Source organism: Pseudophryne corroboree, chromosome 2 (genome assembly GCF_028390025.1).
Source record: "Pseudophryne corroboree isolate aPseCor3 chromosome 2, aPseCor3.hap2, whole genome shotgun sequence".
NCBI classification, from domain to species: domain Eukaryota; kingdom Metazoa; phylum Chordata; class Amphibia; order Anura; family Myobatrachidae; genus Pseudophryne; species Pseudophryne corroboree.
The window spans coordinates 864,287,296-864,304,317 of NC_086445.1; the positions used below are offsets into that span (position 1 = coordinate 864,287,296).

Consider the following 17,022-nt stretch of genomic DNA (forward strand, 5'->3'; position numbering starts at 1 on the left):
ATCTCTTAATAAAAGTGAGATCGAGAGATCAATTGATGAAAAGTATCTCGCTCTCCTTGAGGGTGCTGCAGCAGCACGGCTGGATTCTAAATCTACCAAAGTCGCAGTTGATTCCAACGACTCGGCTATCTTTCTTAGGCATGATTCTGGACACGGAACAGAAGAGGGTTTTTCTTCCAGGGGAAAAAACCCAGGAACTCCAGAACATGGTCAGAGACCTGCTAAAACCAAAAAGAGTGTCAGTCCATCAATGCACTCGAGTATTGGGAAAAATGGTGGCGGCCTCCGAGGCCATCCCCTTCGGCAGGTTCCATGCGAGTACATTTCAGTGGGACCTTCTGGACAAGTGCTCGGGGTCCCATCTACAAATACATCAGAAGATAAGCCTGTCCCCCAGGGCCAGGGTGTCTCTCCTGTGGTGGCTGCAGAGTGCTCCCCTTCTCGAGGGTCGCAGATTCGGGATTCAAGACTGGGTTCTGGTGACCACGGATGCGAGCCTCCGAGGATGGGGAGCAGTCACACAAGGAATTGAGGGCCATATACAACGGCCTACGACAAGCGGAGTATCTTCTTTGCGACCTACCGGTTCTGATTCAATCAGACAACGTCACAGCCGTGGCTCATGTAAACCGCCAAGGCGGGACAAGGAGCAGAGTGGCAATGGCGGAAGCCACCAGGATTCTGAGCTGGGCGGAAAATCACGTTAGCGCGCTGTCGGCTGTCTTCATTCCGGGAGTGGACAACTGGGAAGCAGACTTCCTCAGCAGACACGATCTCCATCCAGGAGAGTGGGGACTTCATCAAGACGTTTTTGCAGAGATAACAAGTCATTGGGGACTTCCTCAAATAGACATGATGACGTCACGCCTCAACAAGAAACTTCGGAGGTATTGTGCCAGGTCAAGGGACCCTCAGGCAGTAGCGGTAGACGCCCTGGTGACACCATGGGTGTTTCAGTCGGTCTATGTGTTCCCTCCTCTTCCGCTCATGTCAAAAATATTGAGAATCATAAGACGAAAAAGTGTGCAGACATTGTTCCAGATTGGCCTCGAAGGGCCTGGTATTCAGATCTTCAGGAAATGCTCACAGAAGATCCGTGGCCTCTTCCTCTCAGGGAGGACCTGTTGCAGCAGGGGCCCTGCGTGTTCTAAGACTTACCGCGGTTACGTTTGACGGCATGGCGGTTGAACACCAAATCCTAGCTGGGAAAGGTATTCCGGAGGAAGTCATCCCTACTCTGATAAAGGCTAGGAGGGAGGTGACGGCGAAACATTATCACCGTATCTGGAGGAAGTATGTATCATGGTGTGAAGCCAAGAATGCTCCTACGGAAGATGTCCATCTGGGCCGTTTTCTCCACTTTCTACAGACGGGAGTGGATATTGGCTTAAAGTTAGGCTCCATTAAGGTACAGATCTCGGCCCTTTCAATATTCTTTCAGAAGGAATTGGCTTCTCTCCCAGAAGTCCAGACTTTTGTAAAGGGAGTGTTGCACATCCAGCCTCCTTTTGTGCCCCCAGTGGCACCATGGGACCTTAATGTGGTGTTACGGTTCCTAAAATCCCAGTGGTTTGAACCTCTTCAAACGGTTGACTTAAAATTTCTCACTTGGAAAGTGGTCATGTTGTTGGCCTTGGTGTCTGCAAGGTGGGTGTCCGAATTGGCGGCTTTGTCTCACAAAAGCCCCTATCTGATTTTCCATGTGGGTAGAGCAGAGTTGAGGACTCTTCCTCAATCTTTGCCTAAGGTGGTTTCATTGTTTCATATGAACCAACCTATTGTGGTACCTGTGGCTACGGGTGACTTGGAGGATTCCAAGTCCCTTGATGTAGTCAGGGCCTTAAAAATTTATGTAGCCAGGACGGCTCGGATTAGGAAAACAGAGGCACTGTTTGTCCTGTATGCTGCCAACAAGGTTGGCGCTCCTTCTTCTAAGCAGACTATTGCTCGCTGGATCTGTAACATAATTCAGCAGGCTCATTCTACGGCTGGATTTCCGTTACCAAATTCGGTAAAGGCCCATTCCATTAGGAAGGTGGGCTCTTCTTGGGCGGCTGCCCGAGGCGCCTCGGCATTACAGCTGTGCCGAGCAGCTACTTGGTTGGGTTCAAACACTTTTGCAAAATTATACAAGTTTGATACCCTGGCTGATGAGGACCTCGTGTTTGCTCAATCGGTGCTGCAGAGTCATCCGCACTCTCCCGCCCGTTTGGGAGCTTTGGTATAATCCCCATGGTCCTTACGGAGTCCCCAGCATCCTCTAGGACGGAAGAGAAAATAAGATTTTAAACCTACCGGTAAATCATTTTTTCTCCTAGTCCGTAGAGGATGCTGGGCACCCGTCCCAGTGCGGACATTTTTCTGCAAGGCTCGTATATAGTTATTGCTTACATAAGGGTTATGTTACAGTTAATATCAGTCTTTGGCTGATGCTGTTTTGTTCATACTGTTAACTGATTGCGTATGTTCCATGTTATACGGTGTGGATGGTGTGGGCTGGTATGAATCTTGCCCTTAGATTAACAAAAATCCTTTCCTCGTACTGTCCGTCTCCTCTGGGCACAGTTCTTTAACTGAGGTCTGGAGGAGGGGCATAGAGGGAGGAGCCAGTGCACACCCATCTAAAGTCTTTAGAGTGCCCATGTCTCCTGCGGAGCCCTTCTATACCCCCATGGTCCTTACGGAGTCCCCAGCATCCTCTACGGACTAGGAGAAAAAGATTTACCGGTAGGTTAAAAATCTTATTTTTTAATGTTAACATTTAAAAAAAAAAAAAAAATTTTGGTTTTCTCAAAAAGACAATATTTAAAACTTTTGAAACAAAATCTCAAAAATTGTTTTTACTGTTAATCCCCAAAGTTTTATTTTGGGATCGTGATGGGATCACATGCTATAAGAGCTTTAATTTGAGTGATTAATTAAAATTGTATTTAGAAATCAGCAAAATAATAATTTTTCAAGTTCACGACATTAGAGGAATGCATGTTCCTATTCAGGTGTGTTTGTTAGACAGTGCCTGCTCCCACTTCTGTGCAGGGGCATAAACGTAACTGGAAAGATACTCCATGTGAAAAGTTACTTCAACTGTGTAGAGTAGGCCCACCTATTACGTTTTCCTGGACCACTACAAGGTGTGGCTGCAATGCTGAGGACTGTGACACATTCACATTGTGGGGGACTAGCTGGGATGGTGGTGCTGTGGCTATGAGGGAGATGTACTAAGCAATGAAAAGCGTGGAGAAGTTGCCCATGGCAACCAATTAGCATTGAAGTAACATTTATAATTTGCAAACTACAAAATTATTCAGAGTAGCTGATTAGTTGCCATGGGCAACATCTCCACTGGCTCACTTCTCCACTCTTTTCACTGCCTAGTATATCTCCCCCTTAGCGGTGTATCCTTGTCGGAAAGACGTCAGTTTCCGACTTTTTTAGGATGAATCAGGTCAACTCAAATGGCCCCACTTGACAGGCCAGGTTGAATGAGAATCTTCTCGTCTCTGGCGTCTTTTGCCGAAAATACAAGCAGGATGCACGAAGGAACTGTGTGATTAATGTGATATGACACTTGTATATCTGTATGCGACGGAGTCTCTGAATCTGTACACAAAGTGCTACAGTAGCCGCAGCTTATTTCCAAAACAAATTGTGTTCTGCTCCGTATACACTTTCACACACATTCAGCACAGCCGCCTCATGCGTCCTAGCTGCATTGCGACTAAGACCGCACAAGTAGACACCCGATGTTAGCAGAGTTGCAGGGGACCTGGTGGCTCACTCAATGCCAGGAATCTCGCACTGCATGGCATATTGAGGCTGGATGTTTAAGGACACATCTGTAACTTGAATAAAACAATTGCAACCAAGAATTTATGTATATGTGTATATGTATGTATGTATATGTGTATATATACATATATATATTATGCTTGTGATAGTTCATGATCTGTTGTAGCTTGTGTGGCACCTCTGCAACCCAAGGTGTTTACGTCTTTTTTTTTTTTTTTCTTCAGGCTACTTTCCCTCCTGTTTTCAGTTGTCTGAGCATCTTTGGGATGCATGTATTAGGCCGGGTCTGACATTTCTTATACTGTGTAGGGTTCCTGTGGCATGTTACTTCCAGTGACGTGACTCTCTAGGTCCACAACTCTTCCTGTACTTGGGGCAACAAGAGTGGAACTGACTGTGAATATGGAAACTTTTTAAAGTAAAATTCTGGTCTACCTTGGTATCTCATTGTTTCCAAACCATGAGGTTGCAATCCTAGGTCATGCTTAGCCTGGCAGGACATTTCAAAGCAGCATCAGAATAACTTGGCGCCATGGCTTTAAATAAATCTAGCATCTCTGCACTGGCAGCTGATGGCAAATGTGTGTTATGGTCCCTGCCTACATGTGAGCCCAGGGCACAGACTAACAGGGCATTGTCGTGGTCCCCCATACTAGGTTGCTATAGCACACATGATAACTGTCTTCCCAGTATGGGGACTGGTTGTGGCTCAGCATGCTCATGTACAGGGATCTGCTCAAGTGACTCCTCATTTATTGGCCACTCCACATCTTCAAATGCTGATGTCCTCTGGCTCCAAGCCTTTCCATGGCACACATCAGCCTGAGGAGGAGAGCGGCATGTGGGATGGAGGAAAGGAGGAGTGACGAGGAGGACAGAACCGTTCAGCATCTGACAACCTGACCACTGCAAAGTTGATATAGTAATGGCTGCAGTGGCGGAACACAAATGGGATAGGCAGATAACCGCTAAAAAAAAAGCACACTCCTTATGGAGTACAGGAGACGGGATGTGTAAAACCTCCTCCATCCAACGTGGTTTATCTCCTCCAATGAAAGATCCAGATCAGCGTGGCGCTCCATTATGGGCAGGGTGCATTTCTTTTTAAAACATGGTGATGGTGCGGCGCCCGACAAAGAAAAGGCAGATAGTTTCCCCAGATGAGCAGAAAACTCAAGTTTGCAATGCAAACATCTTCTCTTTTTTTTTTTATTGTTTGGTCCTGCAGTAATTTATGGTCATCTTAAACCGGAGGTCCTTGAACACCTTTGGGTGCCCAAGTTCAGTATATACGTTATGGTAAGAACTTACCGTTGATAACGGTATTTCTCCTAAGTCCACAGGTTCCACAGGATAACAGTGGGATATGATGGAGCGACAGCGGATTGGCACCAAACGATCAAAAGCTTTCAGGCCTCCTAGGATGCAACTGGCCCAACCATATATCCCCGCCCACTGGCTCAGGCAAATCAGTTGTATTCCAAAGCAATAGGCAGGAGCATCATGTAGAGCCCTAATCAGGCGAGAAGAACACACACATGCACACCCTTCCATACAAGAAGGAAGAGGTTAGTGAGTAGAAGTATCCTCAAATCAGGTGCGTCGGGGTAGGATCCCTGTGGACTTAGGAGAAATACCGTTATCAATGGTAAGTTCTTACCATAACGTATATTTCTCCGACAGGGTCCACAAGTTATCCACAGGATAACAACGGGTTTTCCCAAAGCAATTTAGTGGTGGGGACGCTCCTTATTGGATAGGATAACCTTGCGCCCGAATTCAGCGTCATGAGAGGCAAAAGTATCCAAGGCATAATGTCTAATGAATGTGTTAATGGAAGACCATGTGGCTGCCTTATATATCTGTTCTGCTGAAGCACCATGTTGTGCTGCCCATGAATGACCTACCTTACGAGTAGAGTGAGCAGGGAAATCCGCTTGAGAGTATTCATCTGAAATCATCATTCAAAGCCATCTTGCCAGCGTCTGTTTAGTAGCAGGCCATCCTCTCTTGTGAAATCCGTAGAGAACGAAGAGAGAATCTGTCTTTCTGATGGCACTGGTACGATCCACGTAAATCCTTAATGCCTGGACCACGTCCAGCGACGCATCTCCCGCAGAAAGTCCCGATACCTGAAAAGTCGGGACTACAATTTCTTCATTAAGGTGGAATTTAGACACCACCTTAGGAAGATACCCAGACCTAGTTCTAAGAACTGCTTTATCTGGATAAAAAATCAGAAAAGGAGAACGACATGACAGCACTCCTAAATCTGACACACTTCTTACTGATGCCATAGTCAGTAGAAAGAGAACTTTAGCTGTCAACCATTTAAGATCCACTTTATTAAGTGGTTCAAACGTAGCAACTTGCAAAGCTTTGAGGACTAGACTTAAGTCCCAAGATGCTGTGGGAGGAACAAAAGGAGTTTGAATGCGCAGCATTCCCTGGAAAAAAGTATGCACATCCTGTAAGTTGCCAATTTTCTTTTGGAACCATACAGTCAATGCTAATACTTGAACTCTCAAGGAAGCCACCTTCAAACCTTTATCCCTTCCTGCCTGAAGGAAAACTAAGATCCTGGAAACCCCGAAGGATTTCGGGTCCATACTTCTCTCACTGCACCAATGAATATAGGCTTGCCATATTCGGTGATAAATATGAGCTGAGGAGGGTTTCCTTGCTCTGAGCATTGTTTGAATTACCTGTTGTGAGAATCCTCTTGACTTGAGGATAGAGGTCTGAAGAGCCCCGCCGTCAAAGACAGTCGATCCAGATGTCTGTGATAACAAGGACCCTGCATTAGTAGATCTGGACGTTGAGGGAGCAGAAGTGGAGCATCCGTCGACATTCTCTACAGATCTGTGTACCAATGCCTTCTGGGCCAAGCCGGAGCTATTAGAATCATGGCACCCTTTGCTTGCTTTATTTTCCTCACCACCCTGTGCAACAGGGTGATCGGAGGAAACCGATACGCCAGATGAAAGTCCTATTTCACTGACAAGGAGGGTCATTCCGAGTTGATCGCAGCCAGCAACTTTTTGCTGCTGCTGCGATCAACTAATCCCCGCCTATGGGGGAGTGTATTTTAGCATAGCAGGGCTGCAATCGCCTGTGCAGCCCTGCTATGCTTAAAAAGTTTCCTGCAAAACCACACCAGCCCTGCAGCTACTTACCCGGTGCGATGGATCCAGCGATGAAGGTCCCGGTCCTGACGTCCGACATCCGCCCTCCGTTCGCATGGACACGCCTGAGTTCTTCTTACCACTCCCCGAAAACGGCCTCCAACGGTGAGTATCCGCCCCGGAACGCCTCTCCGCTGTCAATCTTCTTCCATCCAGCGCTGCGTCTTTTTCCCCCCGCTGGGCCCTATGTTGCCTGGCGACGTCGCGTGTGCGCAATGCGCACGCCGTGCATGTGCAGTTCCAACCCTTCGCACCACAACAAAGAACCGCTGCGTGCGAACGGGTCGGAATGACCCCCAAGGCGTCTACAAAGATCGCTTTGGGATCCTTTGTTCTTGACCCGTATGTGGACACTTTGTTGTTCAGATGGGATGCTATGAGATCTATCTCTGGCAATCCCCATTTTTCTACTAGAGTCTGAAAGACCTGCGGGTGTAGAGTTCATTCGCTTGCCTGAATGGCGTGTTGACTGAGAAAATCCGCTTCCTAGTTTAGGACTCCTGGAACGAATACTGCGGACAAGGCTGGGAGATGGAGTTCTGCCCACTTTAGAATGTGGCTTACCTCCTTCATTGCTGTTTGGCTGCGGGTTCCTGTCTGATGGTTGAGGTACGCTACTACCGTTGCATTGTCCGAGCGAATCTGGACTGGTTTTCCTTGAAGAGTGTCCTTTGACTGAATCCGTGCCATGTATATGGCCCGAAGTTCTAACAGGTTTATTGGCAGGCAACTTTTTTCTGTGGTTCATTGTCCCTGGAACCATAATTTTCCGGACACTGCTCCCCAGCCCTGAAGACTGGCATCTGTTGTCAGGATTTCCTAATCTGATATCCAAAAGGGTCTCCCATTGTCTAGATGCGATGTCTGTAGCCATCAGGCTAACGACCTTCTTACCTTTGCTGGGAGTACCATCGTCTGTTTCTTTATTGTCTGATGTACTCCATTCCATCTGGCCAGAATCAGATGCTTCAGAGGCCTTGAGTGGAATTGCGCATACTCCACCATGTCAAATGTTGACACCATCAAACCCATCACTCGCATTTCTGCGTGAATTGATACTGTTTGACTGTAACAACTCCTGAATCTTTGACTGTACCTTGGATATTTTGTTCCGAGGTAAAAATACCTTTTGCAGACTTGAATCCAGTACATCCCCCAAGTGAGTCATACGTTGTGACGGAACCAGAGACGACTTTGCCCAATTTATGAGCCACCCGTGCCTCTGCAGACATGTTATTGTCTGTTGGAGATGGCATAGTAGCAATTCCTGTGATTGTGCCAGGATTAAAAGGTCGTCGAGGTATGGAAAAATTCTTATCCCCTGCTTGCAGAGATAAGCTGCCATCACCACCATGATCTTGGTAAAAACTCTGGGAGCTGTGGCTAACCCAAAAGGTAGGGCCTGGAACTGAAAATGCTGCTGGAGGATGGTGAACCTGAGATAACACTGATGGGACAGTGCTATAGGAACATGTAGGTAAGCATCCTGAATATCCAGGGATACCATATAATCCCCTGGCTCCATGGCCAAAACTATGGAGCGTAACGTCTCCATGTGGAACCTCGATATCCAAATATATTTGTTTAGCATTTTGAATTTGATAATGGGTCGAAAAGACCCATTTGGCTTCTGAACCAGAACAGGTTGGAGTAGAAACCCTGTCCCCGTTGTGCAGGGGGAACTGGAATGATTACTCCTGATTGAAGCAATTTCTGAACTGCTTTTTGCAAGGCTCTGGCCTTCGTCTCTACCCAAGACGGGCTGATGCAGAACATTCGAGGAGGATGCTTCTTGAAGGCGAAAGCATAACCCACAGATCCCGCTTCTTGCACCCAAGCATCTGTTGTATACTACTGCCAAATCTGTGCAAACTGAAGAAGCCGTCCCCCTACCCTGGGGTCCCCCAGGGGGAGGCCCGCACCATCAGGCTGATGGCTTATCTTCTGGCTTGGTAGCTGGTCCTCTGGTAGCCCAATGCTTCTTTGACTTACCAAACTTATTGTATTGGGACTGCTTACGATCACTTTTTCCCTTCGCTTCTCCTTGTGACCGAAAAGGGCCGAAAAACTGGACCCTTAGGTTTAGGATTATATGTGGAAGGAAACTTGACCTACTTGGAGTCTGCTTCTGACTCCAGAATATCTGTCAATTCTTTACAAAAAAAAATACTTCCAGCAAAAGCAAAGATTCCAGAACCTTTTTGGATTCGGAATCGGCTTTCCACGTACGTGACCAAAGTGCTCTGCGAGCAGCTATTGTTGAGGCTGATGCCCAAGAAGCAATAGTACCAATGTCTATTGCCGCTTCTTCCAAGAATACCGCAGCCTGTTTAATATGAGCTATATAGGATTTTTGTTCTCTAGAAACTGAGAAACCATCCTCTTCCAGTGCATCAGCCCAGGCAGCCACTGCCTTTGCCATCCAAGCCGAAGCCATGGCTGGCCTTATGACTGCCCCAGATAGAGAAAATATGTTTTTTAGAAAACCATCCACTCTCCTATCCGTGACATCATTTAAAGATGTTGACGGCAAAGGTAATATAGATTTTCGCACTAATCGAATTACATGCGTATCTACTTTAGGAGCCACCTCCCTCTTTAAACAGTCCCCTGCTGGAAAAGGATAATTGGAATCCCACTTTTTGGGATTTCTTTATTTTTTATTGGGTGTAGCCCAAGCCTCTTCCACGATTTCCGTCAGCTGATCTGACCCTGGAAACTCAGTCTTAACTGTTTTGGGACGTTTAAATAAAGGTGCCTTGGTTTTTAACACAGGCTCTGCTGAATCCTCTAAGGATAGAATGGCCTTCATAGCTCTAATTAATTCTGCTATATCCACTGAGCTGAGACCTTCTTCTTCCTCTTCGTATACCGAAGTAGAGTAAATTGAATTTTCATCTTCCTCTTCGTATACCGAAGTAGAGTAAATTGAATCTTCATCTTCCGATGAATCATCTTGTGTAGCCTGTGAAGGTTTACTTACCATCGGTTTATGTAGGGAGCTGCATGTATGCGTTAATAGTGTACCCCATTCCTTCTCCCGCAGAAAGCCTGAGAGGATAATACAGTTTTGCAAGACAAACATGATATGAGTGTTGGTGTTACTGCAAGTGTACCTTCATCACTTTTGCCGCTCTTAGACATGATAAATAATCAGCACTTTCACAGTGTACTACACAATTTGTGACTGTAATCACTTCAACCTTCTAAAGTGATATTAATCTGACCCTATTCATGCATCGGCATTGAGGATCAGAAGAAACAACTGACAAACATATATTAAAGTCAGTAATCACACTAGCAGTCAGTCACGTTATATATTAGTCATATGAGCACATTATCAACTACAAACACATTTTAAAGTATGTAGGAGTACATATTACTGAATTCTGTTTTATACAGATCTAACGTATTCAGACGCATTGCGAAGAAAACCACAGTAAATGTACACAGACTCATATGCAATAGGCACTTAACTTAACTATTCATACTGTGCAAGTAAATAGATATTTAGTACGTTATAGTCTGTACTCAGAGTGGGATACAGGGAGACTCGCCTCGCTTCCAGTATCGATCAATACGTTAGCGAACGCTGAGTGGATCCAGACGCTACTAGTGTACACTGCCACTCCGGAAACCCATAGCGGACACAGACACTCAGTGAACACAGACGCACCAGTCACACAGCCGCCTATGCAGCGACCGGGTCTCCTCGCGGTAGCGGTTAGTGAACACAGACGCAGCGGCCTATGCTGTGACTGAGTCCCCTCGTGGCAGCGTCTGAGATGGAAGCGAGGAAACGGTTCATAGCGGGAGACTCGGCGGAAACTGGTCATGAACCGGGGGGAGGGGCGAGCAGGAGAGCGTCTGACTCCCCTCTGCTGACATCAACCCTAGGGATCACGGCCTCATACTATTCGTGGAGCCTCTGATCCCTAAGGCCTAGCGCTGGAGCACCTGTGGTGGCAGCGCGTCAGCTACTGTTTGGTAGTCTCCTCCCAAAACAGTGCGGCTGTGTCCGTATTCAATGCATGCTATGCGGAACCGATGCCTTACCAGCCTGGTAACGTCTGATGGACCTGCTAGTATATCCGACAGACTCCCGCCGAAACAGCACTGTACTCGTGGGTGTTTGTCGCGACCCGGCAGAGAGCTGTTGGAGCGACTCTTTCCAATATGCGTATAAGACGCTGTTAAGAAAGATCGCTCAAAACCAGTAAGACTATAAAAATAAAACAAGAAAGCTTGGGGCACCAAACAAAAAACTGATTTGCCTGAGCCATTGGGTGGTGATATATGGAGGGGCCTGTTGCATCCTGGGAGGCCTGAAAGCTTTTGATCGTTTGGTGCCAATCCGCTGTCACTCCATCATATCCCATTGTTATCTTGTGGATAACCTGTGGACCCTGCCGGAGAAATGGCGTTTTTAAGATTTGTAGTTCACAGCAAGTAATTTTTAGTGCCTATAGTTATTTGTGGGGGCATAGATTCATATTCTTTTTAAATTATGTCATTTTTTTATTCAAATATTAATGCATAACACCCGAACAGATATGAAAAAAGGTTAACTGGAACAGATAATAGTGGCAGACATAGTCGAACATGCGACATACATTCAAGATTATCATGGGACATTATGTACAGATATAAGCAGCATACAGAAATAACAGGGTAGGCAAAGCACCCCATATAATACTAGTAAACTACAAGAGCCCACAGGAGCCATATGGGCTTTTATATCCCGAAGTAGGATAAAGTGAAAAATACAGGAAGCAGATATGTCAAAATAAAAGGGATATGTGCAAAAATGCCCTGCAATAGAGATCTTAAATAAGGTCACCCAGCAATACAATATAAAGTTAACAAAAAACAAATGTCAAACATCTGCCCCTACATCAAGACAAAACAAATTGCCTTGGAACACCCCCTCCCCCCCTCTCAAAAAATTACACTACGCTAGCTAGAAGCCCCACCTACCCATCTAAGTAAGTATTTTAAAGACTCCTATATATTAAAGACTCATATCTAATAAGAGCAAAGAACTAAATGACCTTAAGCTGTGTTAAACTGGTTCCAGCTCTCCCGCAGTACACTGAAATGGAGCATCATTCAATAAACATTAGCAATATTTTGTAAGTACACACAGAGCAAAAGGATAAAATAGAATAAAACATACAGGATATATGAGAGATCACACCAGAATGAGAAATATGTAAGAAAAAGGCCTCCCTAATATCAAGCCATAATATTATACATTAGCACACTAGTCTGGCCAGGACGGTATCCGTTTGGATGGTCGACAATGTTATGGTCGACCATGTTATGGTCGACATTCATTAGGTCGACACGGACACATGGTCGACACATGAAAGGTCGACACGTGAAAAGGTCGACATGAGTTTTAAAAATATATATATTTTGGGGAACTTTTCCATACTTTACGATCCACGTGGACTACGATGCACTAATTGGGGTTCCCCGTCACTTTACGCAGAAAACGACACCCAAAAAAGTAAAAAAAAAACCCTCATGTTGACCTTTTCGTGTGTCGACCATTTTCAAGTGTCGACCACTTGTCCATGTCGACCATGCCAATGTCGACCAATAGTAGTTGACCTAATGACTGTCGACCATAACATGGTCGACCATTCATACCGAAACCGGCCAGTACACGACCCCCTGATAGGATGAATATGGAGAAGCAATTACGATCCAGCTTATATGAGAATTCATAGGAGAATGACCACCATATTTAAATGACATTTCTCTCGGGGGCAGGTGTGTTAAGCCTGGAGAAGTAATAAAGTGGAAGGTGATAACACACCAGCCAGTCAGCTCCTGTCATTTGTCAAACCCAGCCAGTACCTTGACAATTAAGAGCTGTTTGGCTGGTGCATTATCACCTTTCACTTTATCACTTCTCCAGGCTTAATATATCTGCTCCTCAGTCCTGGTTGTTCCTAAAGGAGCATAGTATGAATAATGAGAAAAATGGCAGGAGCTTCACATTCCCCAGTCATACTGGCAAAGAACTGCAGGATTGATAGGAGAGCTATAGAAAGGACGCAATCAGTCTCAGGTGGCATAATGGCTACAGATTGTTCAGCCTCATCACAGTAATTCCCAGGAGTACAAGAGAAAAAAAAAATCTCAACCTGCTGTGAAATAGGTTCTGGTGTTCCTTGTGGACCCAGATAGATTAATAAAGGCCTGTTGATTCTCTTCAAATGGCAACTCTCCCAGGTTGATGACTTCCTCTGCAGGAAGATCTCCTGTCACAGGGTTCATTTTATATCAGGACTCAGACAGCTAGCTTTAATACCAGTAGCTGTTGAAGTACTTCTAGTGTTCCAAGGACTGATATTCTGCTATTTTGCAAGGGTTTAACCAGCACCTAAACAGATTATAGCCGGATACTTCAGGGCCGCTGTACAACAGGCTTGATCTGGAACATATACCTATTTACCAGATCAGTTAGTTCTTATGAGCGGCACAGCATGTCTCCACCAAATGTTCGTTTCGGGACATAGTTTTGTTTTCAGCTTTGTCTGAACATACCCTCCCCTAGGGGCAGCTTTTGAACATCCCAATATTCATAGCAGAACAGCACTGTTCTCCAGGTGCATTAAATCCCAGAGTCCATTTGGGCAACATGCTCATTATTCATTTCTGTTGCTGTTTTGTAAAGTGTGGTTTTCATTGTTCCTTTGTTTACCCTTTCCTTTGGGGCTTTGCACTATATCAGCTGGAGAGTGAGGGGTTGGAGAAGGAAGGCGCTTCAGCCTTCAACAAAGTTAACCTTTAAGTGTCCAACTTTTATGCCGAAACAAGCATGGAAATTAAGTGTTTGATGTCTACCTCATTGTTATTGTTAATATTGTTTTATAATGTTGCTATTGAATAGTATGTAAATGTTTTAACATGGAAAATATGGTTGATGACTCTTTTTTTTTCTTCCTCTCAAGTCTTGTAGCCGAAAGCTGTACAACTGGCTTAAAGTGGCACCATACCGGCCTGACCAGCAAGTGGAGGAAGATGATGACTTCATGGAGGAGAGCCAGGGAAAAGGACTCCGTGTACTGGGCATCGCCTACTCCTCTGCCAGGTATGCTTGTAAAGGACTAATGATCCACTGCTTCACCTTAGTGTAGCCTTTTGCCTTTGCATTATTTTACTGAGTATGGTATACTTTTCATATTGTTACACATCTGGTCATTTTTTTATGTATACTTTCTTGCAGGGATCACCCTGTGTTTTGTGCCCTCATTAATGGAGAGGGTGATGTGACAGACTTCCTGCGTTTGCCGTACTTTACCAAGAGGAAAAATGCTTGGAGGGAAGAGGAAAGAGAACGAAAGGTCTGAGCTAATTTCATTAGACAATACTTCTTACTGTAGTATGATTTAGTAGAGTGAAACACTGAGATTTTCTTTTTTCATATGGCAGGCCCATGACATGGAGACTCTGAAAAAGTTTTTGATAAGCAAGAAGCCTCATGTTGTTGCCATTTCCAGCGAGAATCGGTAAGATTAGGGGGGTTTTAATTAAAAAATAAAAAATTAAACTGTAGTGTTAAATAGTAAGTAGATGTACATGTGGCGGAGCTCCCATATAATTAAAGGTGAAGAATCCAGAAACTACCCCTCTTTGGGATAAAATATTGAATTAATATTAAACTAAAAATGTATTCTGCAATGTAACGAACTTGAAAGATAAAGATTAAACAAAATATGTATTTATTAAAGAATAGTACTGCTTTTAGTTATTGGATATGCTCTAGGTTCAAGATGCCTCATTGTTGTGTGACCCTCGGCATTCTGTTGGTCTGGAGAACAGTTGCTCCCTCAATCTGACACAGTACAGCCGACTGTCCTGCAGTGGTGACCGTACAAGATAGTCTATCCTCTTTGTTCCTTCCCAGGGTTTTTTCACGAGCTTTCTGAGACACTACTTAGGAATATGGGTTTTTTGACCAGTTCAAGTTGTGTTTCCATGTTCCTTCTTCATTGGTTATGTGAAGGTTTGTACAGTCTTTCTGGTAAGGTTATGGCGGCCTTTTAGATGCAGTATTATCCATCCCTGGACAGACTTTCTGACATCACACAAGCTCTGTTATTCTGCTCTTGCTTCATTCTATTGGTATTGGAAATAATTGGAGACATGTCAGTTCTAACATTATCCATGCCTGGCGCCACTATTACTAGAGTGGTCTTGTCTTGGGGAAGCAAATTCTTGCCTTCAGGGTCACATGATTCTTAGCTTTCTTACCTTTGTGTACCTGTCCTCTAGTGCATGCTGTGAGTGGGGACAATGACATACTGTTTCACTGAGATACAGAGCACTCTTATTGCCTAATATCGTTTGCGTTCTGGTAGTCATTGCTGAATTTTTCTTTGACCATGGATGCTTCTCTTTCAGTTGCATATTAACAATCTTGATGATGGATCAGGGTTAAGGAGCTTTGGTCAATTACCTTCGCCTGAAGGGTCATTTGGCTTTGGAGGGTTATCTGCCTATTTCAGTTCTTGAGTTATTAGATTGGGGCTTGAAAAATCTACTATGAGCTCGCTCTTCAAGTCACCATCAGTTCCACTGGAAAACACTATAGCTGCCGCAATCCTGACCCATTTGGGGTTTTTCAGAGTCCTTTGTCAGGGAAAGTAACAGGTGGTTCCTCTAGGTGGAACCAGGATGATGTGGTGGCTTTCATGCTGAAGTGGTCAATTGAAATGCTGACTTCTAAACAAACCTGGCCAGACCCACAAAATCTGGTATGCTGCACAACAATGGGCGAGTAGAACAGACTTTAATCCCAATATTCACCTACAGGGTAACCCTGATTGGTGAGCGTAAAAGCCTTTAGCTTTGGACTGGGCACAGTGTAGTTTGTCTGGGCAATTTGGTGCAATTTGCAGACAGCGCTCTTCAATACAAAGTAGCACCAGTTAAGAATCTCATTCAGTCCCTTAGGAAGAACTGCCTCATTTCTATTTACCATACACCCTTTTTGGCACTGCACGAAGTACCCCCGTGTTGGCGCACTTTTTCTAAAACTTCCCAGATATCCCGTTTGGGTCTGCCACGTATTTTTGGTTTTTGGGTCAAGCTGCAGTATTGTATGCTGAAAACGGGTATCACATCCCACTGCTATCACCTGTTTCTCGCTCTGAGCATAGTGTGGGAACCCCATTTACTCTAGAATTATGAAATTAAATTATCATGAAATTAAAACTGTCACTAGTGAACTTTCTCTAGAGACATAGGACTCCAAAACGGACTATGAAAGGCACCCCCCCCTTTCCCCTGCCCTGAAGGCTAACCTCTATTGCCACCATTCCATATGGTAAACAGACTGCCTGTGTTGAGCCTGCTATCTCCCAACCATCACAACAGTTTTGGGGTATTTCAAGTGCCAGAGTCCTATGTGATTCTAGTCCAGTATTCTCTCCTTTTTTAACTGGTTGTGCAAATTGTGGTCTCCCTATAATTTTGCCTATAATGTGACATGGTTACAAAGTGTGCTAACCAGATGTAAGCAAGGCTCCAAGTTCTGCAATGCATTTTGGGGTTGCTTCCTGTTGTCTTATCAGTTTGTCAAACTGTTCAAATGGGTCCTAATAACATTTGTTTTCTCTTTTCTTAGTCATATTTGATATCTGTGGACTGATATCCCTTTTTTATTTTTTTAAATGTATTCTCTATTTATAATAAAATAAATTACAATACAGATACTACCATATCGCCAAGGAATTGTTTCATTTATATTTTAACATTTTTATTACGTTCTTGGGGATACTAGGAATCCATTTAGTACCATTGGGTGTAAATGCGGCACTTTAAGAATTTGTTAGTGTGTGCTGGCTCCTCCCTCTATGGCCCTCCTACCAGACACAGTTCAGAAAATGTGCCCGGAGTAGCCGGTCACGTCTCTGGAAGCTCATGAAGAGTTTTCTGCATTTATTTTGTATGTTTGTTATTTTCAGGCAGGACTGGATGGCACCAGCCTGCCTGCTTCGTGGGAAACTGCCCAACCTCTTGAAGGGTTAAT

General features: G+C 44.7%; 1 protein-coding gene across 1 annotated transcript in view; it reads left to right on the forward strand.

The window, feature by feature from the left end:
• SUPT6H (SPT6 homolog, histone chaperone and transcription elongation factor) overlaps positions 1 to 17,022 on the forward strand; it is a 288,449-nt gene that overhangs the window by 156,543 nt on the left and 114,884 nt on the right. Inside the window, exons 18-20 of the mRNA XM_063955884.1 lie at positions 13,940 to 14,079; positions 14,215 to 14,332; positions 14,421 to 14,497. Of these exons, the coding sequence (XP_063811954.1) occupies positions 13,940 to 14,079; positions 14,215 to 14,332; positions 14,421 to 14,497 (335 nt within the window). The remainder of the gene's footprint in view (positions 1 to 13,939; positions 14,080 to 14,214; positions 14,333 to 14,420; positions 14,498 to 17,022) is intronic.